The following is a 27,298-nucleotide window of genomic DNA, read 5'->3' on the forward strand; positions in this document are numbered from 1 at the left end:
AGTTGCTCATCAAAACAACCCTTTGGCACTGGCCCTGCCTCCCGTCCAACGCTGCAGAAAAGAGCTTTGCTCTTTCAGGGCAGCTCCTCCCGAGCCACCACTCCTCTCTGTGAGAGCCCCTAGGTCCTGAGGAAAGCCTTGGTTCTTCCTCCCTCCCCTAAACCCCCACACCACCTACCTGGGGGCTGTGAGGGAGGCAGGTGAACTAGGAGCTGGGTGATTTCAGGAGCTGGGGCAGTTGTGGTGGGCAGGCAGGCATCACTGGAGCCAGGAGGGCCACCCGGGTGAGTTTGCCCAGCTGCTCTCTGCTCTGCCAGAGCTGCATTCCCCCAGCAGGATGGCATAACAGTGGTGAGAGATGGTGGCCACCAAGTCCTGCCTGGAAGAGGGGCTGGAGCCCACCTGCTTCCAGAGGAGCAAGGACATCAGGGGGCTCTGGCACTACACGGTGAGTGACTTTGCCTGGGGAAACCTGTGTCCTCAGGGCTGGGAGGCTGTGCCCTTTGTGCCTTCACCCACTTGCTCTGCTCTGATGGCTGCACGTGGGAGGGCTTGGCTGGTTCAACACGGGTCTCCTTGCTTAACCTGGAGACATCCTGGCCATTCCCTGGCTTGCTGAGCCAAGTTTCCTATGAAATACTGGATGTAGGGAGCCCCCAGCCTCTCCCCAGCTGAGGAGCTGCAACCCCTTGGGGCTTGCTCTGAGGATGTGTCTGCATCCTCCTCAAAGCTCTTGGAGTTGGGGACAGCACTGAAATGCAGGTCTTCAGGCCCAGCAAAATCTCCTTGCAGGGCTGCTGGCTGGTACCCCACCTCAGGAGGCTCTCAGGGTGGCTTGCAGGTGCTTTTACATAGCGGCCATGCACTATGGAACAAAAAAGGAACTTGAAGGAATAGTTAGAGGAGTCAGACCCAGACCCATCTCATGCCATGTGGGGTCAGTTTGGGGTGGGATGGTGGTTGCAGGAGCAGCAGAGGGGAGGGCAGAAAGTTTGTTCTGGGTGATGTGATCTACCACACCATGTTCACCAACTTCTGCGAAGACTGATGTGTTGCCCTGACTTCCCCTTCCCTGACAAGCACCCCAACTACATGCACAATGTCCAAGTGAGCTGGATGCAGACACTGTGGAGGCCTGAATCAGGCAAGTTTCAGTGAAAAATTCAGGATGGAAAGATTTCCTGACTGAAAATGCTCACTTGCCTTCACTGAGTGTTATCAGGCTGAAAAAGCATTTCTCATTCAGGCACAATCAGGGTGAGGCCACAGCAGAAATAGAACATTTTCATCATTATTCTTCAAGGTGACACTTTTTTAGTTTCATGAAGTCCATTTAAAGTGCCTTGCTTTCTTGCTCTCTGAGTCTTTTTGATATTACAGTGAAGCAATGCTTTAAAAAGACAAATATAACCACTGAAAGCTGAACCTGGCACGAGCAATGTTTTCTTTTGTTTTTGGAAACCATTGTATTATAGAAGTTTCAAAATGCTGTGCTTTCTTGTAGGCCAGATTCCTCCACTAACAGCACCAATGATGCCAGTCCCCTGGAGCCGTGGCCCCCAGCCAGCTCCACTCCCCAGATTTGCTGGGGGAGAGCAGGGGACACACTCTGCCTTCATTGTGCTTGAAGAAAAAAAAAATAAAAACAAAAAAGGAAAAAGCCTAAAGGAGCCCCTCTTTCCTTCTCCTCTTCTCTCTCCTCCAAAGGTGTGGGAACCACACCATGCTGTGGATGGATTATATCACCTACATGTATCCAAAGTTATGCTGAATGTTGAACTTTGGGCTTCCTGGAGCCCCAGAGTCTCCTTCTATCTCTTCTCCTTGCAGATACTGACAAGTTCGAGGACCAATATTTCCTCAAGATCTCTGAAGGATGCAAAGGGAAGCCCATTGTCACTGTTGGTCTGGGTCACAGTGGTGGGGGCTCTCCCTGGAGGCCAATGAGAAGTTGGATCCCTCCAAAGCAGAGGGAATGGCCCTGCCAAGGGGTCAGTCCCAGCAGTGCCTTTCCATACGCTTTAAGGTGGCCTCCTGGAACTGATGCTCTGTTTTGAAACGATGAGGTCTTTCAAAATGTCTCCAGGGAAAACAGGCAGAGTGGTGATTGTCAGAATTGTTGCAAAGCACAGAGCCTGTCAATACTGGTTTATGTGTCCTGCAGACCAACACCACTTGAGGCCACGCTTTTTTTTTTCTTAATACATTTGCTATAATGAATTTTGTTGTGTTTCATGATAGATGTTAGAAGCCAATGCTGTCATCATGAGGACTGCAGCTTGGTCCCACACTACAGATATTTTTCAGCATAGGGAATGGAGGAGTTGATCCCTGGGAAGACAGAACAGGAGAGAAGTTTTGCCTCCAGTCTTGACCAACCCTTTATTTACTCTCTGAACAACAGTCCTTTCAGGAAAAAAAAAAAAAAAAAAAAAAAAGTTTTTTGGATTTGTTGTTATTGTGTTGCATAATTGATCACAGGTTTTGCAACCTGACTAAACCATAGGAGACCTTCAGCAAGGATGAGGATTGGGCTGTCAGGAGAAAGAGCAGGAGACCTGATATTGCTTTAGAAAAGGCAGACGTGGGGCAGCTGTTCTTAGACTTTGCCTGTCCCAGGTCTGATTCAGGACAAGTTATATCTTAGGAGTAGCTATGGCCAAGCTATTCCATGTGGTCACTGCTCCTGCTCCCAGATCCACATTGTATTGATTAAACCAGAGGTCTCAGGTTCTTTTGTTTCCACCCCTCAAGGTCAATGTGTCGCTTCTCCTTCCAGTTGAAGAGGACAAAAGGGGCAGAGCATCAGGCCTCCTTGCTGCATCTCTCTATGCTGTTGTCCCTTCTCCTGCCACTCACCCTCTCATGCCATCAGTCCATTTGCTCATTTGCAGCCTGGCTGTCTTGGCCACATCAGCCTGATCTCTCCCAACTCTGACCTCATCATCTCATTAGCCAGTGGGGCTAATCTTCAGTGGTGCTGAGCAGCCCCAAACACCACAGGCCCACCTGTGAATGCTCAACAGCTTCTCAGACCAATTAGCAAGCCGAGGCATGAGCCAGTCAGAGCTCCTCAATCAATTTAATCTGGAGATATTCCATTTAAATTGATGGAGAGGTGGTGCTGCAAAACCTCTACATGTCAGCTGACAGCTTGTCTCTGCAGTGGAGATAAGAGAAAAATTCATGGCCACTCCAAAAGTAAGTATGAGGTTTTGTGGGAGGTGCTGGAGCCTCTAACACCTGTTTTTTTTAAAACAGGTGAAGGAAACAAGGGAGGAAAAGTCAGAGCGTCTTTTGGAGGAGGAGATCGGTCAGAGGTTCCTGAGGTTGAATCTCATAGTGTGTTTGAGGGTCTGGTGAAGCTAATGGAGGTGAGAGAAGATTTATCAGCTGATGTGAGCTAGTGCAGCTCCTCAATGCCTGTGCTGGCTCCTCACCAAAGAACTTCTGAGTGGTCTGAGACACTTGCTTAGCATTGAGGGTTTTGTACTTTAAAAAAAAACAAACTAATTTCTGGGAGGAACTGCACAGAAGTGTTCTGAGGTGGAAGGCTGGGGTGGTGTAGGAGCACATCTCTGCCTGCATTAGGAGTGCTGCTGCTTCCCTGAACCAAAGATGGGAATGTCAGCCCCCAGCACACCTCTGCTGGAGAAGCTCTTGGAGAGGCAGCAGGAATTGAAAGCATTTGAACTGCCTGGCCCGGGAGCATTGTCAATATTTACAGAAAGGGGCCAACTGGGGTGAGTGAATTTTTTACAAGACTTGAAGGCTGATGGATGACTTCACCTGGTGGTGGTAGGAAAGTGCCTTCTGTTCTGGGTGGGCAGGTTTTAACTGTGTGTTCTCCAGGCAGCTCCTCCTTAAGGTTATTTGCTTACAAGTTTCCTTAAATGTAATTCCTGTTTGCTCTGACATTCTCTTCAGTAGTTACATTTTACTAGCTGTGAAATGGCAGAGACAGACCCCTTAGTCCTGAGCTTTGGGCTATTGAGTTGAGGAGGGTCTAAAGCCCTTCCTAGTGCTGTGTGTTTCTGGGTGCATCTCCCACAGTATTTGGAGTGTGTGTTTATCTCCTTTGAGTCCTGGTACGTGGACGTGGTGAGCAAGAGATGGTGTGTGTGTGTCCATCAGGGCTGTTCTAAAGATTTTTGAGTAGCTGTCTGGGGAAACTCTTAATTGTATATTTTGATAACTCCAAAACCCCTAAGTTAAAAGCTGCAGCTCTCCTGCCTTCACTAAGGCAGCAGGGGGCAAAAGGTTTAACAAGCAGCTTTTCCTTGACAAAGTCCACAGATTACAAGCCTGGGAAACACAGTGACTTATTAAATCAGATTAAACTTTGCCATGCATTTTGGAGTAAAATACTTGTCTTTTACATGCAGAGACCTCCTTCCCTGGCAAATACCCCTCCCAGAGTGGTTGCTACAGCCCATCCCTTGGGTCTCCTTAATAGTGATGGCTCTTGAGAGGCTTCAGGATGAGTTCAAGACATTTAATGTACCTGGCTAAAATTAAAAAGAAATCTAAGTGTCCTCTATGTGCTGGGAACAGTAAAGGATATAGGGAAACAGCCCCTGCTGCTTGGGGTAGAGGGTTTGTTTGTTCTTATTTTGTTTTTCCTAAACAGGAAAACGCTTTCTGGTCTTGAAGCCCAAGCATAAACAATTTTTTCAGGGCCAAAATCCAGGCTCTATGAAATGGGGGTGGGAAATACATTTTTCCCACCAGCAGCTTCTTGCAGCCCCTGTTCATCTCATCAGTTGCTATATCCCATAGCCTCATCTTCATGTGCTGCAATGAAATAGTGATTCAAGCCCTCTGGTCAGCAAGGAAAGGCAGTTACAACATTGGAGAGGGAGAAATTAAGTGTTTCACTGATGAGCCCAAACTCTATATCCCATCAATTCCTGAGCATGTGGCAGCAGTGGCTGCTTGATGATGAGCATCTGTCTTTGGTTAGAGGCTGGCAGAACAAGAATCTTCACTTATTTTTCTTCTTTTTCTTGTCCCCCTTCATCATAACACATGCCAAAAGCTGCTGATGCAAGCCTAGAAACAGCAAAGCAAGCTGTGCTAAGATTTGTTTGTATGTACATTTGCCCCTCCTTGGCTTAAAGTGTTATTTTAGACACAGGTGATGAAATTGGTGCTGAAGTTTTGCAGAGAAGGTGCCTTTGCCACCTGATCAAGACTGAATGGCTATATTGTTTCCCCTTCCCTCTAAGGATAAAAAGCTCCTTGCGGAGTCGAGGCTTGTGCCATGGGAGCTTTCCTCCTCAAGGGGAGAAGAGGCTCAGCAGCATGGAGGTAGATGCTCTGCTTGAATAAGAAGCCCTGAAGGCTTTTATCAGCCCTGAGAACATATTAAAACACCCCATGTGCTTGCTCCTCTCCGCTTTTGCACATACTGAACCTGGAGAGATGGGTCCTGGGTGTCCCTGCTTGCAAAGAATGGCAGAGCACAAGAACCAAGATGTTGTCCCATGTTTGGAAGCAGCAGAGGTGAGTAAATCACCCAGAACTTCCCTGTGTGGTTCCAAGGGCTTTTCAGAGCCCTGAGCATGTGTGTGCATGTGCATAATTACAGTAATTACCTCCCTGCTATCACACTGGCCATCTCTGCTAACGCTTTGTTCTGTATACCTGGTCTAGACTATTGCAGGGGTAGCCAGAACCCCCACTGCTGTAAGCAGCTGCAGCAAAAGCATCTGGCCCCATCCCCCTGCCAGTAGCTCATCTATGCCAAAATACAGCGTGTTCTCTTAGAAATCTTCCTTGAACTGCCCTCCCAAAAGCACTGACACCACTCCTGGGAAGCTGCCACAGTGTCCCTCTAACTGTGAGTCACTCAAGTGCCTATTGGGAAAATCAGAGAAGTAGGAGCAGATAAAGAACAAAATATTTGCCTTCATGGATTTCCTACTTTTTTTGTTGTTTGGGGTTTTTTTTTTGTTTTTTTTTTTTGTTTGTTTTCTCTCTCTGAGGGCTGGCAAGTGTCTTTGCAGATGCAAAAATCTGTGCATCTGGAGAAGAGTCCAGTGGGATGAACAACTGAGAGATGTAGCTGTTGCAAACCCCAGCAGCATCAAAGATGTGCAAGGCTATTTGCCCCAGCAACTGTGTCCCAGCGGTATGGGAGAGCAAAATCTAAATGTTTTTTCATGCTGCTGACTGGTCTGAAACCTGAACTCAAATGAGTTTGATTTTGCAGGCTCCATCCCCTGCACACACACATTTTAGAGCTGTGCTGGAGCGTGGCTGGCACAGCCAGCCCCAGACCAGGCATGTGCTCTGAACCCAGTGTGCTCCCACGTGGAAACTCAGAAGCCAGGCGTTGGGCAGAAACAGCAGGAGATCCTGGGGTAGGGAAACCTGAGAAGGCTGATATCTCCCTGTGGGTGCTTCAGAGGGGTGGCAGCCCAGTGCCACCAGTGCCCCAGTGGTGCAGTGCCGGCAGTGCCCCAGCAAAGGGACACTGAGTCCTGTTCCCTCCACCAACAAAACTGGCTTTGTTCATGTGCCCAGATCCATCACAAATTAGCAGATTTTTCCTGTGGCTAATTACCTTCCTTGTTAACCAATATGCATCTTATTTCCACTTCTAGTTTTGACTCCCAGCCACGGGCCCATCTGGTGCCTCAGCAGACCTGAACTCGGGCTCTGAGCAGATGTCTCTGTTGGAGCTGCTTGATTTGACACCCTCTGTTCTGTGGACCTCGGGTGTTTGGGTTTTTTTCTCCCCTTCCCTTGTAGCCTCCTCGTTTATTCAAACTGCTTAAAGACCTGATAGCAAACCTGGGCCCATCGTTCCAGAAGCACAGGGTGATGCTTTCAGGGGGCTGGCAGGTTTCCCTGCACTGACACAGCAGAGCCTTGGTGAGCAATCTGCTGTCACCCCCATGGCACAAGTATCACTGTCTTTTTTTCATAAAGACCCAGTCCTCTATCAACTATCTCTCCATGGCCTCTGTGTCCAGCTGCATTCATCTGATTTCTCACCAGTCACCCCTAAATACATCGAGTAGCTGGGGGCAAAGCTCTGTCCAAAGCCATGGTTGTCCCCTTTCCTTCCATGATGATTTACTCCTGGGAGATACCTGGATGGGTGCTATGTCTTGCATTGATGCTTCAGCTAATGTTTCCACTGTCTTTGTGCTTAGGACCATGGCATACAGATGTTTGTGGCTATTCATGCTCCCCCAGTTTGCACAGAGAGCCCACCACTGGCAGCTGTACGTGTGGCTGATGACCCAGCCTCCATGTCCCGTGAGCCGTGACTGCAAAACCAAGCTCTCTTTTTGGAAGGTGTCCTGGGGGCAAAGTCCTGCCAAAACCTTGCTGTGCTTCACCTCCCTTTCGGAAGGCAGCCATGAGGGTACTGAAAACATCCCACAGCTGGAGCCACCCCTGCACACGAGGGTGCTGCGGGACACATCTGGACCACTTCGAGCTCTCCCACCCACTTGATCCCCCCGTGAGGGATGATCAGCCGGGCTGTCTGGCTCACCTCGCTCCACAGCGGGAGAGTCCAGCTCCTCCTCCCACTGGAAAACCCGGGTTGTGCAACCGCCGTGGGAGCGGGGTGGCCGTGCCGGGGCGGGGGGAGCCGCCAGCCCTCCCCGGCCTCTCCCCGAGCACCGCGTCTCGCCTATAAACCGGGAGCAGGACGCGCTCCCCGCACCGCGGCGGCGAGACGGAGGGGCAGGCAAGCTGAGTCTGGGACGTAAGTCTGGGAGGTGAGTCGAGAAGCAGCTGCCAGGGGGCTGTGAAGCCTTCCCATCCCTCCCTGCCTTCCCATTCCATCCTTCCCATCCCCTCCCACGCAAACACCCCAGCTGTGGTTTGCTGCTGCTCGTGGGGACAGTATGGGAAGTGCGGCAGCAACAGGCACACGGGGTGGCCAAGGTGGGGATTCCTGGGTGTTATTTCTAGCTTTTCTGCAAAAAGGTGGGGAATTCAATAGCATGCGTAGCTGGGAGGTGGTTGTGATATAACGTGCAAAACCAGCCTCACCCAAAACAGAGTAACAATGAGCAGCTTATGCTTGCACTGTCTTCCTTTAAAAAGGAAAAAGTCCAGTTTTCATTCCGGCCTTGGAAAGCAGCTTCACTAGTGCTGCTTTCCAACTGGAAATTGAATTTTTTCATGGGGGATTTGGTGTTTTGCTTTGCAGAAAAAATAGTGTCCAACCCTCTTTTTCTACTGAAGAGGATTTTTTTTTTCCCCCATGTCTGGTGGAAGCTGAAATAGCTTCTCGGGGTGGAGAGGCTGGTGCCACCCAACACCAAGTGCCACCCAACACCAAGTGCCACCCTGGTACACTGGGTTAATAACTCAGCTGAACAGGGTGCTCACCACCAGTGTTTGGGTTCAACCAGGGGTTGAAACAGCCCTCCAGAGCACCTGTGGGGTTGTCCCTGTTCTGGTAATGTCCAGCTTGAGCCACGATACCTGGCCATTATCCCTTGTCACATTGCCCTCCACTATCAGGAAGGTTTGGGTCCATCATCCCTGGAAGCCCCCAGGGCTGGACATTGACCCCAATGGAACCCACTCAGCGAGGTGGAGACTGGATAGTCCCAGTGCATGTTTTGTTTTCTAAGAAAGGTGGGGGCAGCTCTCCAAAGATATAACACAAATATTTGTGAGACTGATAAGGAGAGTTAGCTTAAACTCAGCTGGTATAAAAAAAAAATTGGCAGTGAACTGTGGCTTAACTACATGTTTTCAAAGTGAGTTTCCAGGGCAACCGTGGGGTTTTGAATGCAGCCTGGTGAGCACGCTGCAAAAGCGATAGGTTTATTAAAAAATAAAAACAAAAATTGCAGAAAATGAAGCTTTAAAGACCTTTAATCTCTCTTGTAAATTAAGAGCCAGAATGCTGATGAAGGGGATGCAAGGTTTGGGGGTGGCCTATGGAGAAATCCCCTGTAGGGGGTTGTGCTGGCAGCTGCTCCCTGCGAGTGTGGTGACCGTCAGTGCGGTTTCTCCCAGGTTAAGCCCAGTTTGCAGCACGGGTGCCTAGTGGAGACAGCAAGGATGAGAGTGGCAGTGGTGGGTGCTGGTGTCAGCGGGCTGACAGCCACCAAGTGCTGCCTGGATGAAGGGCTGGAGCCCACCTGCTTCGAGCAGAGCCAGGACATTGGGGGGCTCTGGCGCTACACGGTGAGATGGCAGTGCCCCTTCCCCCTCTTCATGGGAGCTGCAGTGCGGGTTGAGCTGGGCTGTGGCAGGTGGGAAAGGGGTGCAAGAGCTTGCTTGGGTGCTGACCTCTCCCAGATGCGCTCCCTGAGGCCAGGGGATGGGGACAGTCCCCACCCTGGGGCTCAGGGCTGATGCAGCCTGGGGTGCCATGCCAGGAGCATGTTGAGGGCAGGCGGCCAAGCCTCTACCCATCGGTCATCAGCAACACCTCAAAGGAGATGTCGGCGTTCTCTGACTTTCCCTACCCTGAGGATTTCCCAGTGTTCCTGCCCAATGCTCGACTCCTGGATTACCTCCGGCGCTATGCTGAGCACTTCAGGCTCCAAGAGCACATTAAGTTTGGGGTGAGTGGTGGGTGCCCCAGTGCTGCCCTGCTCTCCATGCACTCTGGGTGCTGGTGGTGACTATTCTTGGCTTCCACACTTCAGACCACTGTTGTCAGCATCCGGAAACGCTCCGACTTTGCCACCACAGGCCAGTGGGATGTGGTTACAGACAAGGATGGGAAGCAAACATTGCACATCTTCGATGCTGTTATGGTTTGCAGTGGAAATTTCTATGAGCCATCCCTCCCCTTGCACTGCTTTCCTGGTACGGTATGCGGCTGCCTGAGGTTACCTGCTTCCAGGGGCTGGGGCAGAAAGAGGATTAGTGATTCCCCAGAGAAAATGTTTCCTTCCTTTCTTGCTTCCACTTTTCAAGCCTCCTGGCATGAACGGCAGTGCATCCTTGTGCTTCAGCAGCCTTGTTTTTGCAGGCTCTGGTGACTTCCAACGTAAGAGAGTTCAGCCTCAGAAAAACTATCCACACAGTATGCGAGATGGGACAAGGTCCTCTCAGTGAAGCTCCATCATCTTTGACAGGGCTGTATTCATCATTGCTGTGATGAATCTCCCCAGTCATCAGCAAAAAGAGGGTTGCCATGTCATCAGCGTTATCAAGTGTGTCTGAAGCCTCTTGTAGGACGGGAGGTCTGCAGGCTTTTCTGACCCTCTGTATCCCCATCTTGTAGAGGCTGAATCCCAAGACTGCACCAGCACTGCTCGTGCATGTAACTGTCTTCCAAGTCCCACCCAGTACAGATGTCCCTGCTTTCTGCCTTGCAGGCATGTGTACTACCCCATTTTGGATAGGAAGAACTGATTCTGTGTGCATGGGATGGAGGGCTGGACCTCGCCAAGTCCCCAGTGGCCACTGATTGCATTTCCTTGCTCTTGCCATCTGGATTGCTTCTACACCATCTCTCCCAACTAAACCCATGAATGTTCAAGTAATAAAAGCTCTGTTTCTTTTTCCTCCAGGCATTGAGAGATTCCAAGGCCAGTACTTTCACAGCCGGCAGTACAAGCATCCTGATGTGTTCCAGGGGAAGCGTGTCCTTGTGGTTGGCATGGGCAATTCCGGAGTGGACATTGCAGTGGAGGCCAGCCGTGTAGCTACAAAGGTGCCACCACCCAGGGATGGGGTGGGGGGTTTGTGTGCTGGGGGGCAATAGCTCAGCTTGCCATCACTGCAGGGAGGGCAAACTAAGTGTACGCTGCATGGTGTCCAAACAGTATTTCTGAGCCTGGATTTCTTGGTCAAAAACCTACCCTGAGAGAAAGCGTAGTTCTTCTGGTTCTTCTTTTCTGTTCCCCATCACCAGCTGCCGGGAGGTCTTAATGATGCTGTTGCTGCTTTTTGGTTGGGTGGCTGTCTGTGCTGTGTCTCTCTGGGGGTTACTTTATAAAGGAAAAGCAGCAAATTCATCACCCAAACCCTCTGCCCTCTCCCAGGTGACCATTAGCACCAGCCGAGGTGCCTGGGTGCTCAGCCGCGTGTTTGACCACGGCTACCCCTGGGACATGGTTTTCAACACTCGCTTTATGAGCTTGATCATAAACAGCCTTCCTGGACCCCTTTCAAGGGGGCTGGTCAACTACAGGGTGAACCAGCGGTTCAATCATGAAAACTATGGCCTTCAACCAGAAAAGAGGTACTTCTTGGTCGTTCCCATCCCATGTGGTGGCAGAGGGCTTGTGCTGTGGGCAGGGGGGAGAGATCTCCAGCAATCAGGATCAATAATACAGCAAAGAGCATCCAGATTTGAGTGACCTCCAGTGGGGAATTTGTAGGCCACCAGGAGAAGATAAGTTGTAGCCCCCTTTAGGTGGTTGTGAGATGCAGAGTGCTGGAAATGCCCAGGAAAGACCAGAGGAGTTTTTCTCAGGAGCCTACTTGGAAATAGAGGAGGGAGGCTTAAGGCATGGATCAGCTCTGAAAAGAGATGATTCAAAGAACCATAGAGGAAGAAGGCAGGAGATGTCCGTAAGTCGCTCAGGCTGTGGGACAGGGTTACATTGCTGCAAGGGTGAAATATGTCAGTATTTGGAGAGGGGGAGAGGTTGGGCTGTTAGCTTAGAGCGAGTGACACTGAGAGGTCATGGGGCATGAGGGCTCAGGGGAAGGAGAAGCAGGGGCACCAGCAGGGCTTGTTTGTGGTCTTCAATGCTCAGAGCTTCTCTGCTCCCCGCAGCTGCCTGGTACGTGAGCCTGTGCTGAACGATGACCTGCCAAGCTACATCCTGACAGGGAGGATCACCATAAAACCGGGCGTGAAGGAGTTCAAGGACACCTCAGTTGTCTACCATAATTGCCCTGAGGAGGAGCCTGTCGATATTGTCGTCTTCTGCACAGGCTACAATGTTTCCTTCCCATTCCTAGAAGAAGAAGTGGTCAAGGTGGAAAACAAGCATGCATCCCTCTACAAATATGTGTTCCCAACCCACCTGCAGAGGCCAACCCTGGCCGTCCTTGGGCTGATCAAACCATTAGGAGCCATCATGCCTGTGACAGAGATGCAAGCACGCTGGGTGACCCGTGTCTTCAAAGGTGAGAGAGCTAATGTGAGCTCTAGCATGCACCAAAATGCAATTAAAACTGGAGGCACCCTGTCCCTTCCATGCATCAAGAGGCACTTCAGTCCTTGGGGACCCCAGGTTGTCAAGGAAGCATTTTTAGGGCTCAGACTTTCCAAGTTATTTCACTTCAGCTGAGCTACAGCAATGCGACTGTATGATTAGTCCAAGCTACATGCAAGTTCATGACATCTACCTTACATCACTTTTTCTTTTTTTTTGCCCATTAAGTTGATGCTGTGAAGCTCATGCTCATATTCTGCATGGGGCAAGTGGAGAGCATGTGCTCAGTTCCTTGCTGTGGCTCAGCTGATGTGCAGTCCCACACCAGAGCCTGCACACCATGGTCTCAACTAGGTTGTTGAAGACAGTATTTTCTTTCTAAAATATTCCAGAAGTCAGAGCACAGACATGGATATGTAAACCTGGATGCACAGAGTTGTCTTTAAGATACTGTAGTGGATTCATTCTGGCAGAATTCACTGCTCTTTGAGGGACAGGGTAGTTTGTCCACCATGACTACCAGAGAAGAGGAGTCCCATTGCTCACACAGGGAATTATTTAGAATTATTAGGGTGAGAAGAGAAACTGGTGGGTTTTGGCAGTTTTTTTATAAAAATAAAAGCCTTGCACTGGGCTGCTGTGGAAGGCTGCTGGAGGAGCTCTGGAGTTTGCACAGCTCACCTTGCCTCACATAATCTGCCTGTGCCCTGACAGCTCAAAGCTGTAAGGGAATTTGTACCACTGTGGAGGGCTGGTCTCTGGGAAATTGCCACTACCAAGCTATATCCAGCAATGAGATTTTCTGCCCTCCCAGGGAAAGGTCTTCCCATGTTTTGCATGGCTGAATGAGTTCGAGTCCCCTCAGGAGTTAACCTCTGCAGGATGCTCTTCTCTCTTCCAGGTTTGTGTCAGTTGCCTCCTCAGTCTGTCATGGAGAAGGAAGTAAACAAAAAGAAGAAAAACCAAGTGCAAAAGTAAGCCAGTCCCCAGAGCCCCAAAGGTTTTTCAGTGGATTGAAAAGCCCCAGGAATTTGGAGCTGGGGGGGAGAGGGGTGGAGGGGGAGATGACCTCCAGTTCATCTCAGCCCTGCTGACACCAGTCCTTCTCCCACCTCTTTTTTTCTTCTCCAATTTACTAAGGTTTGGTCTGTCCTATGATGAAGTCCTCAAAACCGATTGCATCGTCTACACAGACGAGCTCGCCTCCTTCATTGGTGCCAAGCCCAGTGTTCTGGGGTCCCTCTGCAGAGACCCCCGACTGGCCCTCACCATTTTCTTTGGCCCCTGCACCCCTTACCAGTACCGGCTAGGGGGTCCTGGATGCTGGGAGGGGGCACGCCAAGCCATCCTCACCCAGTGGGACCGGACCCTGAAGCCCACGAGAACACGAGTCCCCGCTGGCTCCTGCAGCCCCTGGCCTTCTCTCCTGACTGTGGTGGGGTTTCTCCTGCTCCTGGCTGCTCTGTTTTTTGGTTTCCAGTAGATTTTAGAACCCATTCAGGTTTTTTTTTCTTGTCTCTGGGGCTGTTACCCTAGGTCAGATAGTTCCACAGGGTGCCACAGGATAGGGAGAATGGGAATTTCAAGAGACAACTGCAAATTTACAACTATAACCAGCAGCACAAACCTCTCTCTGCTCCAGCTCACCTTTGAGCACGGCTTTGCAGACCTTATTGGCTGAGGATGACAGCTTTTCTCCAGCATTTATTCTTCTGCCCTGAGCAGAGCACAGCTGTGTGCCATGGCCCTGCCTGGACCACGCTGGCCAGGAGGCAGCAGGGACAAGACCAGCAATAATAGCCTTGGGTGTTGCAATTAGTGAGGAGCACAGGGAGCCCAATCTTGCCCTAAATCAGCTGGGGTTTGGGGTCTTTAGTCCAGCAAGGAGTTATCTGAGCTGGGTGCACAGGTCAGGTTGTCCTTTCTTCTAACCTTAAACCCTATGAACAAAAAATCCCAGCTTGGGATGAATTGGTGCATCTTTCCAGAGCAGGGCACCTGGCTGTGGTGATCTGTCACTCATGAGAGTGAGGCTGGTACCCCCTTGGGGCTGAGTACTCCTAGCTCTGCTTCCCAGCAGTCCCAGGCCTTTGCTTTGTACATGGAGAGTCTTTCAATCAATAAAATTTCCTTGGCTGTGGTGGGAATGTGCTTCAGGCTGCTGCCTTGTCATCTCCTCGCATGCACAGGAAGAACAGAGGGGTCCCGTGCCTGGACTGGGGCTGTGCCAGCAGGTACATTCCACAAGCCTGGGGCTGGGAGGGCTTCCATTGGCCACCAAAAATTAGGCTGCCCTATGCACCATGTTCGTTGCTCATGCTATCTGCTGGCATGCAGGCACAGGGAGTGTGTTTTGCTGATTTCCTGGATATGGCAAGTGAGCGCATGCCTGGAGCAGGCAGCACAGGGGGGTTGGGGGCGGGGGGGGGGGGGTGATGGATCAGAACAACCCCAAGCTGTTCCTGGAGCAGAGGCGAGTGTGGGAGTCCTTGCAAGCATGGTATTCTTGGGATTACAGCCCGGCTTCTACCTGGTGCTGCCTCGAGGATGTTGAAAACTTCTGCTGGCACAGTTGAGCAGAGCAGGGCAGCGTGGGTGTAAAGGTCAGTGGTGCAAGAGCCGGGGGAGCTGCCCGGACTTCAGCCTTTCCTTTAAACCTGCTGCTGGAGGAAGGCAAAGCGAAGTCCGACCGAAGCCTGAGCAGGGAAGGCACGGCACTACCCCACCAAGGTTTGCTCCTCGTTTCTCTCTGGCGGGGGATTTGCAGGCTTTACCAGCGGGCAGCCAGCGCTGGGGGCTTTGGTGTTTGCCATCAGCTTCCCCTTGCTGGTGGGCGGGGGTGTAGGGGGGTCGCGGAGACCCTCAGGAGCAAAGGTGTCTGTAGGCAGCGCTGGAAAAGAGAGGAGACTATCGCCTCGGGCACGTCGGTGTCCTTCCCAAAGCCGAGAGGGCTGCTGAAAACGGGGGGGTCGGGGAGCGACAGTGTGTCCTGTCCTGTTTCTGCAGATTAGGGAGTGGCTCCAGCTGGGAACAACTGGCTTTTGGATGCGGGGGAGGGAGGCTGTGTTTTGCGGGCCCCTCGCTTTCCCCGGCACAGCTGCAGGCTGCTCCACTTCGTTTAAGTTAATTTCCTCTTTTGACACAAAAATGAGTTGAAAACAGATTATAAATGACTCTTTCTTCAGACTCTGCAGTAGGAGCGGTTGTAATCTAATCAAAATTCAGGAGGGTTCATTTTTTTTTTTTTTTGCTAGTTTCTTTGCTTTCCAGTCAAGCTCAGTGCAGCTCAGATTACACACGCCAAAATTCTGAGTTCCTCCCCTTTCTACACTGCGTTTCCTGGGTTTCTCACCTATTTTATGTTCTGTAATCCCAGCCACAGTGTCACAATCCCAGCCACACTGTCACACTTAACTTCTGAATCTCTGCACGGTGCTGCTGCTCAGTCAGGCACCGGGTGTTTTTTTAACAACAACAACAAAACAAACAAAAAACAACAAACAAACCCCAAAATAATAAACCTTCTGCTTTTGAGAGAATACCATTTAATGGGAAATGAAAAATAAAAGTCTGAAAACAAGCCAGCTTAGCTGAAACTGCTGCTTGAAAAGGTTTCAGGAGGATGGCTTTGCACAGGCAGAACCAGGTAGCTGCGAGCCCCTTCGGCTTCAGTGCACACCCTGGTTTGGGCCAGGAAGGGAAATAAATAGAAGCAGTGTAGCAAGGAGGTTTCAAAGTGCCCCCTTTGCAGAACAGGAATGGCTGGGCTCTGGGTGTGGGCTTCACACAGCAGGAAGGGTAATGAGCACCGTCTGTCCACAGCATTCAAGCCAGGAGCTGGCGATGGTTTTCTCCAAGGATGGTTCTCCTCCTGGGCTCCTGCAGCCAGAAAAGACAAGGGGTGTTCTCCTGGGGATGGGGAGAGGGAACTGGTGTTTTGCTAATCCCTGGGCTGTTTTACTTCCAGCTGCTTGCTCACACCCCTGTGAGTTGCCTGCTGTAGGACAGCATGGTGCGGCGTGTGGCTGTTATCGGGGCCGGGGTTGGTGGGTTGGCCTCCATCAAGTGCTGCCTGGAGGAGGGGCTGGAGCCCACCTGCTTCGAGAGGAGTGAGGACATCGGGGGCCTCTGGCGCTACACGGTCAGTGGGCTCTGCCTGTGCGGGGAGGATTGGCCCTGGGTTTGTCCCCTCCCTTGGACGCCCTGTGTTCGCAGCAATGAGGAAAGGGTGGCCATGCTGTTGGGGACTGTGTCAGTCCCAGGCACAGGACTCCTCCCAATTCCAAGGTGGAGAAGGAGATGGAGAGAGCAGACACCATGTTCACCAGGTGCTAGTCCTATTTTATTCTTTGTACTGGAATACAAGGGGGAAAAATACACAGATACTTTGTGGGGAGATAGGCCTTCCCCACGTACCTGCAAATGGCACCGCTGGCTTCACACAGGACTCCATGGACAGCGGGAGGGTCAGCGTGTACCGCTCGGTCATCACCAACACCTCCAAGGAGATGTCCTGCTTCAGCGACTTCCCCTTCCCAGAGGATTTTCCCAGTTACCTGCCCCACAACCTCCTCATGGAGTACTTTCGGATGTACGCCCGGCACTTTGACCTCCTGCAGCACATACGCTTTAAGGTGAGCAGGGATCCCAAATGCCCATCGGGACAAGAGCCATCAGTGGCTGCACCAGGGCATCACCCAGGTGGGATGGGACAATGCTGAGTGTGATTCCACAAGGACCATGTGCCTTTTGCATCCTGAGTACTTTTGGCTCCGTGTTTTAAATCAGGCTGCTCGAACACGGGCTGCCTGCTGCAACTCCCCTTTCAGTGCCATCACCAGGGGAAAGGTATGGAGTGGGATTTAACAGCTTCAGAGGTGACATGCAGCTCCCTGAGGACTGAGCCTGCCCCCGGCATCCCTGGCCCTTTGCAGGCAGATCCTTTCTGAAACACTGATTCTGTTTCATTGGGCTTTGCTGCCAGACAACAGTTCTCAGTGTAAGGAAACGCCCAGATTTTGCCACCTCAGGCCAGTGGGAGGTGGTCACAGAGGCCAATGGTGTCGAGGAGTCACACGTCTTTGATGCTGTCATGGTTTGCACCGGCCATTACCAGGAGCCCTACTTGCCATTGACTTCTTTCCCAGGTAAGCCCTGCCTCAGCAGTGGTATGGGCTGGGGCTGCCCCTCAGATTTTCACCCAGCACCCATGGGTTCCTCAGCTGCATTTTGCTTTGCGTGCTTCATGAAGCCCCTATGCTGGGGCAGGCATGACCCTTACCCCATGGGAATGGCTGTGGGCATTGCTGGGAATGGGAAGAACACTTTGTAAAGATGCAGCCAGGCTCTTGCGTAAGAATTTGCAAAGCAGGACCAGGATGAGGAGATGCAGGAGGCTGGCATCACCCAGGGAGCCAAGACCTCCACAGGCTTCTCAGCTGCAAGGAGAGGCAGTGTCTGGGCATGATGCTGGGGCAAGCAAATGGATCTGGTGGTAGGAAATGCTCCCTGATCTCTGCCTAGGTATTGAGACCCACTTCAAAGGCCAGTACCTCCACAGCCGGGAATACAGAGACATGGAGGCTTTCCGGGGAAAGCGGGTCCTCGTGGTTGGCATCGGCAACACGGGCGGTGACCTCTCCGTGGAGCTGAGCCATGTGGCTGCAAAGGTAGAGCTCCATGGTGGTGCCAAGCCCAGCTGGGCGCTGGAATAGCCAGCAGCTCAGGGTACATGCAGGAAGCTTTGCCCACCAGGTTTCCCACTAAAGAGCACTTCAAATTGAGGGTGATAGAGGAAGCTCTGCAATTCCTGGAGAATTTGGGAGTGGCCATTCACCAGCTGTGGGAACTTTGCAGAAGGCACCACAAGCTGTTTGGTTTCTCCAGATGCCCTCTCCTTCCTTCAGGATAACCCTCTTGGTTCCCAAGTACAGGAGATGGGATTTGCCATTCAGGGCAAAACTGGCAATAAGATGTCTGGGCAGGAGGCTGAGACCTGCCTTCTCCTCCAGGTGTTCCTCAGTGCCAGGAGCAGCACATGGGTGTTCAGCCGGGTCTCGGACCATGGCTTCCCCTTCGACATGGTCAACACCACTCGCTTCAACCACTTTCTCGACTGGCTTCTCCCCTCAGCGCTCACAAAGAGGATCAAGTTTCGGAAGTTCAATTCATGGTTTAACCATGCAAACTATGGCTTGGCTTCCACCAAAAGGTGTTTTTTCCTCACTGTTTTGTTGGTTGGTCAGAGGGTTTTAATGGCATTAAATGCTCAGGTTTTAATTTCCGAAGATATTTGTGGAATAGCTAACCCTTGGAAGGAAACTCTGTCCACAAAAGATATTTCGGGTCCCTCTCAGAGGCTAACGTTGCTATCCTTCTCTTTTCTACTTGCAAGCTCCAAATTTAAGTTAATTATCAATGAAGAGCTGCCATTTTGCCTCCTCTCTGGGACCGTCGTGTTGAAGCCACGAGTGAAGGAGTTCACTGAAAGCTCCGCTCTTTTTGAAGATGGGACAACAGAAGAAAACATTGACGTGGTGCTCTTTGCCACGGGCTACATCTTCTCCTTTCCCTTCCTCGAAGAGTCAGTTCGCAGTCTCTTTGATGACAACCGTTCCCTCTATAAATGCATCTTCCCTCCCCAGCTGGAAAAGCCAACGCTGGCCATCCTCGGCTTAATCCAGCTGACCGGCTCTTTGATGGTGGGAACAGAAATGCAGGCTCGCTGGGTGACAGGGATCTTTGCAGGTGGGAGAGAGGGTGAAGGTATGGGGGGGAGCTGCTGGAGTGGGAGGTTTGGGGCAGGCTTGCCTAATGTCCATGGAGCCCAGGACATATTTTGGCTCCTGCCATGACGCCCATGGGGACCACGGGTATTAGTAGCACTTTTGCATCTGCTTCTCAACTGCATCCATGCTGCCATAACCAGCAAGCTCTTAGTAAAGGGGCTGGGAGCATGGAAGTGGGGAGAAAGGGACAAACTTCTCAGCTAAGGGTGCTGCTGGAGGTTCCTGGTTTCTTGGTTCTTCTCAGGCTGGAACAAGCTCCCTCCTGCCAGCAGGATGATTGCTGATGTTTTGAAGAAGAAGCCGCCAGTCAAAAGGTGTGTCCTGGGGTGTGTGCCTGCCATGATAACCTCAGGGAAAGGGTAACCCTGGAGGGACCCTCCCACAACACCCGACTCAAGTTCTTGAGTATATTTATTCCTTCAACATCCCTAGTGAGGTGGGAAAATGCTGTTGTGGCTCCTTTGTGGGTAATGAACCAAGACACCAAGGTCATGGTGTTCTGGAGCAGCTTACAGCAAGACCCGGGACCTGCAGGCACCTTCTGCCAGGCCTCCAAGCCATGCCCTCATTCCCAGAATGTCAAGATGGAGGTTTGGTTTCCTCCAGACTAAGGGTGCCATCTCGTGGCTTTTCCCCTCCTTAATCCCGGTGGCACAGAGTGCTGGAGCCAGGACTAAGTCTGATCCAGAAACCCTACTGGAGCTGGGCTATGCTGGTGGGAGGCAAGTTTGGTGGCAATCTTTGGCAGGTCAAGATGAGTATTGGACAAGGCTGGAACTTGTTAATCACGGATGTGGCAGCTAAAGCCCTGTCTTCTTGGCCCTAGGATTTTATGGGAGGTTGGGACGTGTCCTCAGAGGATGTCTGTCCCCTGCAACGTGGTGCCTTGTCCAAGCCCAGAGCTTTTGATTTCTGTGAAGCTGGCAACTGAAGTGGGATGATGCTATTCGATTTTCTGTCTTTTTTTACTCCTCCTTGAAGGAATCCATCCGAGGGAGAGAACTTGAAGATGAGTTTTATCAGCTACACTGATGAAATCGCTTCATGTGCTGGTGTAAAGCCCAGCGTGCTGAGGCTGCTCCTGACAGACCCCCGCCTGGCTCTAGCCATCTTCTTTGGCCCCTGCACACCCTACCAGTACCGACTCATGGGACGGGGCAAGTGGAGTGGGGCCAGAGATGCCATCTTGACTCAGTGGCAACGGACACTGAAGCCCTTGAGAACCCGTGTGGTGGATGACTCCTCCCCTGGCTGGTGCTGGATCTGCCTCCTGGCCTTGCCACCAGCTTTGGCAGTGGGGTTCCTGCTTTCTAAATACCCCTGGCTGGGCTGGAGTCCCCGAGCAGGTCCCCAGCTGTAGAAGAAACCTGGTGTGACCCAGTCCCAGGAAAGCTGGGAATTTGTCACTGCAGGTGTTTTCTGCAGTGGGGGGGTCTGGAGCTGGCCCCCAGATGCTGTTTGGTGCCCAGCCTCCTCCTGCTGCTGTTTCACACCCACCAAAGGCCATACAGTGTTTAGTCCAAACCCAATGCAACCCACACCAGTGTTGCACCAGTACCAGGCTGAATCTCCAGTGGCCTTTTGGGAAGAACTTTATTGGAAAGAGCTTTTTGTTGTTGGGTTTTTCTTTCTGGACAGGCTGGTGTGCACAGGGCCAGCCTTCCTCCCCCTGCTGCTCCCCCAGAGCTTCCTCCATGCATTTTGAACAAGACCTGCAATACCTTGAGATCATCTGCGACACTAGCTGTAGTGATATTTTTTTATTTGCCCGGTAACTCTGGGGACAGGCAGCAGGGAGCCAGAAATAAACCTCGTGGATTTGGCCTCCTCTGATGGTTCTATCAATGGTTTGTTAATTGGAGGGGGAGAGTGTGCCAAGCGGGCCCAGTACCTCGAGACCTCCTAAGAGATAATCCATACGTGGCAAGTCCCCGCCATTGTCTCAGGCTCGCAGGGACCCGCGGAGCCCACGGGGAGGCGGCAGAGCGCCCCCCCGCCCACGCACCCACGGGTGCCTTCAGCGGGGGATCTGCCCGCAACCCCAGGGGCGGGCTGCTGCCGGCTGGCGCTGCAGGCCCCTTCCCGCGGGTCCCCGCGCCCCCCGTGGGTCCCCGCGCCCCCCGCCGCCCCACCCGCCCGCGCTCCCGCCCCCCCACGCGCGGCAGCGGGGATGGGGGCGCCGCGCCCGCCACCAGGGGGCGCCCCGCGCGCCCTCCCTCCCCGGCTGCGGCACCGCGGGACCACGTGAGCGGCGGGGCGGGGCCGGCGCGGGGCTGCGTGCGTGCGCGCGCGCGCGCGCGGCGCGGTGAGGTCAGACGTCGTTGGCGCCGGCTTGGCCGCCCGCCATCTTGGCCCCTGCCGAGCGGAGCGGAGCGCGGCGTGGCGTCGCGGCGCCGGGAGCGGCAGCGGCCTCGCCGTAGTCCGGGAGCCCCCGGGGAGGCCGGAGCGCCGGCCCACCGCGCTGCGCCGCAGGTAGGGGCCGGCGCCTCCGCTCCCTTGCAAGGGGGCCTAAGGACGCGGGCGGGCGCCGGGGGGAGCGGGCGGGCGGGCGGCCTGCGCCGCATGGCCCCGGGCGGGGGCGGCTTCCGTCCGGCCTGGCGGCGGCGGCGGGCCCGCGGCCGGCGGGGAAACGAGTCCCTCCAGGGGTCGGCGCTCCGCCAGTCGCCTCGGCCGGGCGGAGGAGGGCGGCGCGGTGCTGGGCCCGCGCAGGCCGGGGCTCTCGGCGCCGCTGGGCCGCACCGCACCGCACTGCACCGCCGCCTGGGGCCGGCCGCGCCCCGCTCCGGGCCTCGCCCGCGGCGGCTGAGGGCCGCTCTCCTGGTGCTTTTTTTCTCCCCCTTTCCCTCCTTTTATCTATCCGTGTGTTGCTCTCTCTCTCCCGTCTTTTTTACCGGCTCCAGTTCTCTCTGGAGGGAGATTTCTCCAGAATCGCGCCGTCCCCTTGGTGCGTTTGCGCTCACTTTGTGACTGTGATTCTTTCTCCAGAAGCGCGGGGGGAGGGGAGGCTTTTCTTGGGGGATGCTGGAGGCACAAGGAGGGCACGGCGCTCTGGTTTTCTGACTCTGAAATATTAATTTACGGTTCTTGAGATGGACGGTAAAATGCTCTTCCTGGGCTATTTGATGTAGGATTGAGGGAAGTACCGTTCAGGAAGGTATTGTTTCTGCTCCTAGGGGCAAGATTTGTAGGGCTGGGGTGAGCAGTCGGGGTGTTCTTACTTGTAGCGTTTAAAGGATTGTGTGAGCATGGTTAGATGACAAGGCTAAAATTCAGGCAGGCAGTCTGCAGTGGGCATAACCCAGTGGGCATAACGGAAGCCATCACCTAGGAATGCAGGGATTGAAAATTTGGGGGCTAAAGATGGCCCACATAGTTGCCTGTTCAGGCCCTCTCTGTGGGGAAGCGGAGCACGTATAAGAGGATGGTGCCAAGCATTGAATGGAACATTTTGTTTTTTCCTGTTTCTTTTTTCGTGTCTCGCACATGTTTTGTAAGCTTGTTCCTTTGTGAAAGGTCTTGAATTCTGTCTCGTTGAGGAAGAACCATATTTCCTTGTTGTTTTTTGGTTACTGGGATCAGATGGGTACATTATTAGAAGTCAGTACTACTTGCAACAGAAGAACCCGGAGTCTAATTTTTAATTGCTTTGTTTCATCCGCAGAGGCATCAGGCCTACCCGTTGTCTAGTTTTAAGAGCTCTGCTCAGACAAGAAACTGCTTTTGAAGGGGGGAGGAAACAGGACGTGATCTCACTTGTCCATCAGTGAGGAACAAAAGGATTACCGTTTAATACTGACTGCCAGGAGCTGAGTGGCAGTCAGTTTTCTTTTAATTGCAAAGTCTAGAGAATTTTTCTTCAAAGTTAATTTTGGGGGTGTTTTGTTACAACGCTGCTGCAGTCTCCTTGGGACTAAGGAGTCTCAAAGTTCTGGGAGTTCTTTGAGCTTGGTGAATGTTCAAGAACAAAGCAATTTGTCCCTCAGAATATTGTGCTCATTGAGTGAGGATTACCACCGCTTTGGTGGATGTGAGTGCTTGTGAGGTGGCTGTTTAAACCGAAGTGAGAGCTGGCATAAACCAGTGCTTGTGTGGTGACTAGGATTATGGTCTCTGCTACCTAGAACTGTGCCTTAGTATGTATGTGTTTTCTGCATAAGGTATTGCTGTGGTAATAGCTTCTAAAATACATAAACGTATAAATTGATACACAATCACTTCTGTGAGTTTTCCTAATAAAAATATTGTCTCTCTGTAGTTCAGTAGCAACTCAGTTTCTTTACTCTCATTTAGGCTTTGCACCAGGAACCCTAGCTTTGTATAGAGCAACCTATGAAATTAGTTGAATGAGTCTATGGCTTTACCTTAATGGCTGGTGTCCATGTTCACAGGTACAGGTTTTTGGTAGGTGTCTTCTGTAGGTCCTGTTTCCCCACATCCTGGAGTCTGCCAGGGAAAGTGAAAAGGGATGGGAATGAACAAGGGAAAAATGCAGGTCAGGGAGCTCTTGTGTAGGTTTTGTCCTGTTTGAATGAATGTTGTAAGTCAGTAAAGAGAAGGAATAAAAGACAGCATTGGGTATGTTGTGTGGGGCTAGGTTGCTGAAAGTGCAAGCCCTTAATTCCTGAATATTTTCCAGGCTAACTAACGGGAGCGTTGTGAAAGTAGAGGGTGGAAAATGTCTAAATACCATATAAGGGTGACATGGATAAGAGGCTTAGATGTGGAGATAGAAAAAAGGTAGCAGAAGGATTAAACCCTTGCATAGTGTGCTCTTGCAGAGGAATAAACCTCTGTGTAGCATATTGGAGATGTGAGAGAAGAAAAAACATTGCTCTTCCTTCTGCAGAGGGAAGAACAGGACATCTTCAAAAACCATATGAAGTAATGGGTTGTTTGGGTTTTTTTTGGGGGGGGGGACCTCCACCCTGAAAATGCACCACCTTTCTACTAGTTGGGGATGGATGTTGGACTTGTAGTGACGGGACTGCCAATGGTGTTTTACTGGTAGAACCAGTTGTTCATCTTCTATAACAGATTTTTTTTATTTTTTTTTTTCACTCAGCTTCATGCTCTCAGGTGTTTTTTTTTTTGGGGTCTGGGTTTCATAAAACCCCATGGAAGCTTCGCATGGGTGGAAGCAGGAGCAAAAGGTGAAAGCTGAGATTTGTGTGAGGAGGTAGGAGGATATAATGTGTCTGTCTGTTGGTGAGATGAAAATGGAGAGGACAGAAGTCTTAAAAAATGCATAAAGAGCAGAGGAAGATGAAGTCCTAATAAAAATCAGATGAAGATAGCTCTTGTGTCTGTGAAGAACTTGGTAATAGAAATAGATTGTTTTTATTACAAATACCTCAAGCATTACATAACATTCTAACTGAATGCTAACAAACTAGTTTGTGGCAGATTGCAAGCATGTATTAAAGGAAAAAGCTGTGTATTATTCATATTGTTTGTGGGTTTATATATCTTAACACTGTCTCGATTAATTGTAAAATTATAGTGCAGAATCAACAGTATACATCTACAATCCAGAGGGTGATTTTGATAAATTTTAACTGATATGTGTTTGAAAAAAATGCATGCTGCACTTCCAGGGGTTTACAGCACCAGAGACAGGAATTGCTGCACTTCACTGTTCCTGTACATCAAATAAACAAGTAGTACCTGAAGAATTGTGGCATCACCCAGTGCACAGTGACTGAGAGAAGAGGGGTCTATGAAATATCACTTTAAATCAATGTGCAGCTTATTTCTAAATGAAATGGTAGCTTTACTAAATATTTGGTTAGTTGGGGTACTAGGGTCATACTTGGAGGTATCAAATGGGTATTCATAGTGAAACCATGCAACAATGGTACTAGGTGGCCCATTTTTTGGTTCACTGCTTTCTTAAGCAAGTCAGACTTTATCTGCTTAGAAGAGCAAACCTTTTCAGGCTGTCCTCATTAAATCATTTAAACAACTTAACAAATTTAAAATCAGTATTTTTTAAGCATGTGGCCTTAATATTCCTAGATTTTAGTGTTTGTAAATTTTGACTTACAATTTAAGTCTACGGTCATAATTTTAAAATATATTTGCAGGAGTAATAATTTTAGTTCTTGTTGGCAAAAGAAACATTTTTTAACTGGTTAGAGCATTCAACCAAGATGGAAGTGAAAGGACATCTTGGTTTTATTTGAGAAGCCAATTATTTTTTCCCCAATCTAAGACTTGATACTCTTTAGGACTTAATCGATGTATTGTGTTTCAAAGTCAGCATATATTGTACTGAAAGACCTCGCTGTCTTCAGATCAATGCATTGATGCTTTCATTTTGAAAAAAAAAAAAAAATATTGTATTTGTAGGGTTTGTTTTAATGTAATGTTTAGGACAGCCAGTGTTTCCTGTGCAAGTTTATCTAGATGTATATATAGGTGCACAGCAGGGATGTTCTAGTGAGGAGCAATAACATTTTCTCTTGCCAATGTGTGTAAATTGTCTGTAGGAAAGATGTGTTCTAGTAAGAAAAAACTGCCCTTTGTTTGTAACCCAACTACTTGGTAAATTTGCCCATGTCACCTTGGTTGGCATATGTTTTTTATGTCACAGATCAGTCGTATAGGTTTGGACAGAGCTTTATAATTTGCACTTAACTTTGGAGAAATAGAAGTTTCTTTATTGATAATACACTGAGCTTTAATTATTTACCTGCAGCATCTTGAAAGCAGAGAGCCAAGGGGCACATAGGATTTTTCTTTTTCCAAGTAGAATAAGCAGAGGATCAAGAGCAACTGAAGATATTAAACTTCATCTATAGCCATTTGGCAGATGCATGTTAACTTCTACAGAAAATGGATTCTGTACTGCTGAGAGGCTAATACATAAAGCTGGGTGTGCTGATAAGGCATTTCTACTTTAGCTCCTTATGTGTGTTTTTGGTTGTTTTTTATCAAAACATATGACTGAATCCAGTCTAAAGGAGGGGACTGAAGTTGACTGCTGAAGTGTAATTAACCTGTATTGTCCAGAACTATTGTTAGTGTGGTTTTTGCAGCTGCATCTCTGACATGCTGATCATTCTTTCAGTGAAGGAGATGGTCTCTGTTCCAAGAAACTAGCAAGTCACAGGGGAAAACATGTAACCAGAGATCTGGAAGATAATAGGCAGCCAGTAGAAGGGACTATGAACAGCTATGAGTTCTCTCCAAGCTGCACCAGGCCAAGGAGTAAATTCAAACACCCTTGAATGCATGGAAGTTAAGTTTTTTTATTGATGCTGTCAATGGTGTATTATAAGCTGGTCCATTTGGCAACCTTGTCTCTCACTGTCACAGTGAGAGTATCTGAAAAGCCTTAAAAACAAATGTGCTGTAACATCTCATAATACAGAGGAGAGATTATGATTGTTTTTGATGTATGTGATTCAGGTTAGGAATATGGTGAGAGTTACAGGCAACACTGAATTACAGTATTGAGCAAGGCAGGAAGTTTTGAAGGTAGTGGCAAGTAACTGTTTTGAACATATTTTTTTATTTGTTTTGCTAAGGTTGAACCAAACTCTATACAAATTTATTTATTCTGTACATTCCTATTGTTGATGAGTGTACTTCCGTCTTGAGGCTGGACCTTTCAATAACTGTATCCTGAGAAGCTGAACAGAAGAAAGTTGGGAAAAAAAAAACTAGAGAAGAGTGAATTTACTTTGGCACATATGTTCTAAAGAGGAATGAAAATCCTTAAGGATGTAGTCCTAGACTTCTCTGAAGCTCATGAACCGAAGAGCTTTCCTTATTACATTATTTCAGAGCAACATCTAACTGATTTCTGAAGTCAGAAACCTTAGATGTAACTGCTTGTTACTTAAGGATTGATCTATCAATAGCATTTTGGAAAAACAAGTTTTATATAAAAACTTGTACTTATTTTCAGCTGAGGTCAGGGATACTTTGAAGGAGCAGAAAGGTATGGTGTGGAGAGAAATCCACTGCTCAAAGTGGGTTATGGTTCCTTGAGAAGGAATGCTGAAATGTGTCACTTCCTCTGTCAAGAATTGTTAATTATTACAGCGGGGCTTGGAAATTGCAATAAAGGAGCAGGAAATGAAAGTCTTGAAAAAGATTCTTCAGTTTATTGACAGCAAGGAATGGCTTTACACTTGTGTCTTAAATCTGTCCTGCCCTCTTCCACTGTCCAATTCAACATGGAGCGGGTAGGCAGGGGTGGAAATATGCCACCAGTTTAAATGGCATTGTTTCTGAGGGCTTTTGCAGTAAGTTTTAAAATGAAAGGGAAAAATGAAACCACTAGCGGAAAGATGGGTAGTTTTAAATGGTTGCAACTTCTACTGCTCATCTGTTGGGAATCTGATCTATTTTTATGTACCTGTTGATTATCTTTCATCAGCTTCCTAAAAGGGAGTG

At 50.1% G+C, this 27,298-nt stretch overlaps 3 protein-coding genes across 21 annotated transcripts in view; all 3 read left to right on the plus strand.

The window, feature by feature from the left end:
• The first annotated feature begins 7,355 nt into the window (after positions 1–7,355).
• Positions 7,356–14,254, plus strand: FMO1 (flavin containing dimethylaniline monoxygenase 1). The gene is made up of 9 exons (XM_051625685.1): positions 7,356–7,739; positions 8,998–9,168; positions 9,363–9,551; positions 9,636–9,798; positions 10,509–10,651; positions 10,983–11,182; positions 11,723–12,078; positions 13,009–13,081; positions 13,248–14,254. The coding sequence occupies exons 2-9, from the start codon at positions 9,043–9,045 to the stop codon at positions 13,588–13,590; spliced, it is 1,593 nt and encodes a 530-aa protein (XP_051481645.1). The 5' UTR covers positions 7,356–7,739; positions 8,998–9,042; the 3' UTR covers positions 13,591–14,254.
• Positions 14,255–14,257: 3 nt separating this feature from the next.
• LOC127387392 (dimethylaniline monooxygenase [N-oxide-forming] 4-like) lies at positions 14,258–20,725 on the plus strand. Of its 2 annotated transcripts, XM_051625683.1 has the most exons (10): positions 14,258–14,341; positions 14,626–14,837; positions 16,075–16,248; positions 16,553–16,741; positions 17,092–17,254; positions 17,631–17,776; positions 18,119–18,318; positions 18,502–18,854; positions 19,140–19,209; positions 19,877–20,725. In XM_051625683.1, the coding sequence occupies exons 3-10, from the start codon at positions 16,117–16,119 to the stop codon at positions 20,253–20,255; spliced, it is 1,632 nt and encodes a 543-aa protein (XP_051481643.1). In that variant the 5' UTR covers positions 14,258–14,341; positions 14,626–14,837; positions 16,075–16,116; the 3' UTR covers positions 20,256–20,725. The 2 variants fall into 2 exon arrangements, with proteins under 2 accessions (XP_051481643.1, XP_051481644.1); XM_051625684.1 differs by lacking the exon at positions 14,258–14,341 and having other exon boundaries at positions 14,588–14,837.
• Positions 20,726–21,227: 502 nt separating this feature from the next.
• Positions 21,228–27,298, plus strand: part of PRRC2C (proline rich coiled-coil 2C) — a 70,902-nt gene continuing 64,831 nt past the window's right edge. For all 18 annotated transcript variants that reach the window (XM_051625664.1, XM_051625663.1, XM_051625677.1 and 15 more), the window contains exon 1: positions 21,228–21,367. The gene's annotated coding sequence lies outside the window, so the exon portion shown is untranslated. The remainder of the gene's footprint in view (positions 21,368–27,298) is intronic.

This window comes from Apus apus, chromosome 7 (assembly GCF_020740795.1).
Source record: "Apus apus isolate bApuApu2 chromosome 7, bApuApu2.pri.cur, whole genome shotgun sequence".
Lineage (NCBI taxonomy): Eukaryota > Metazoa > Chordata > Aves > Apodiformes > Apodidae > Apus > Apus apus.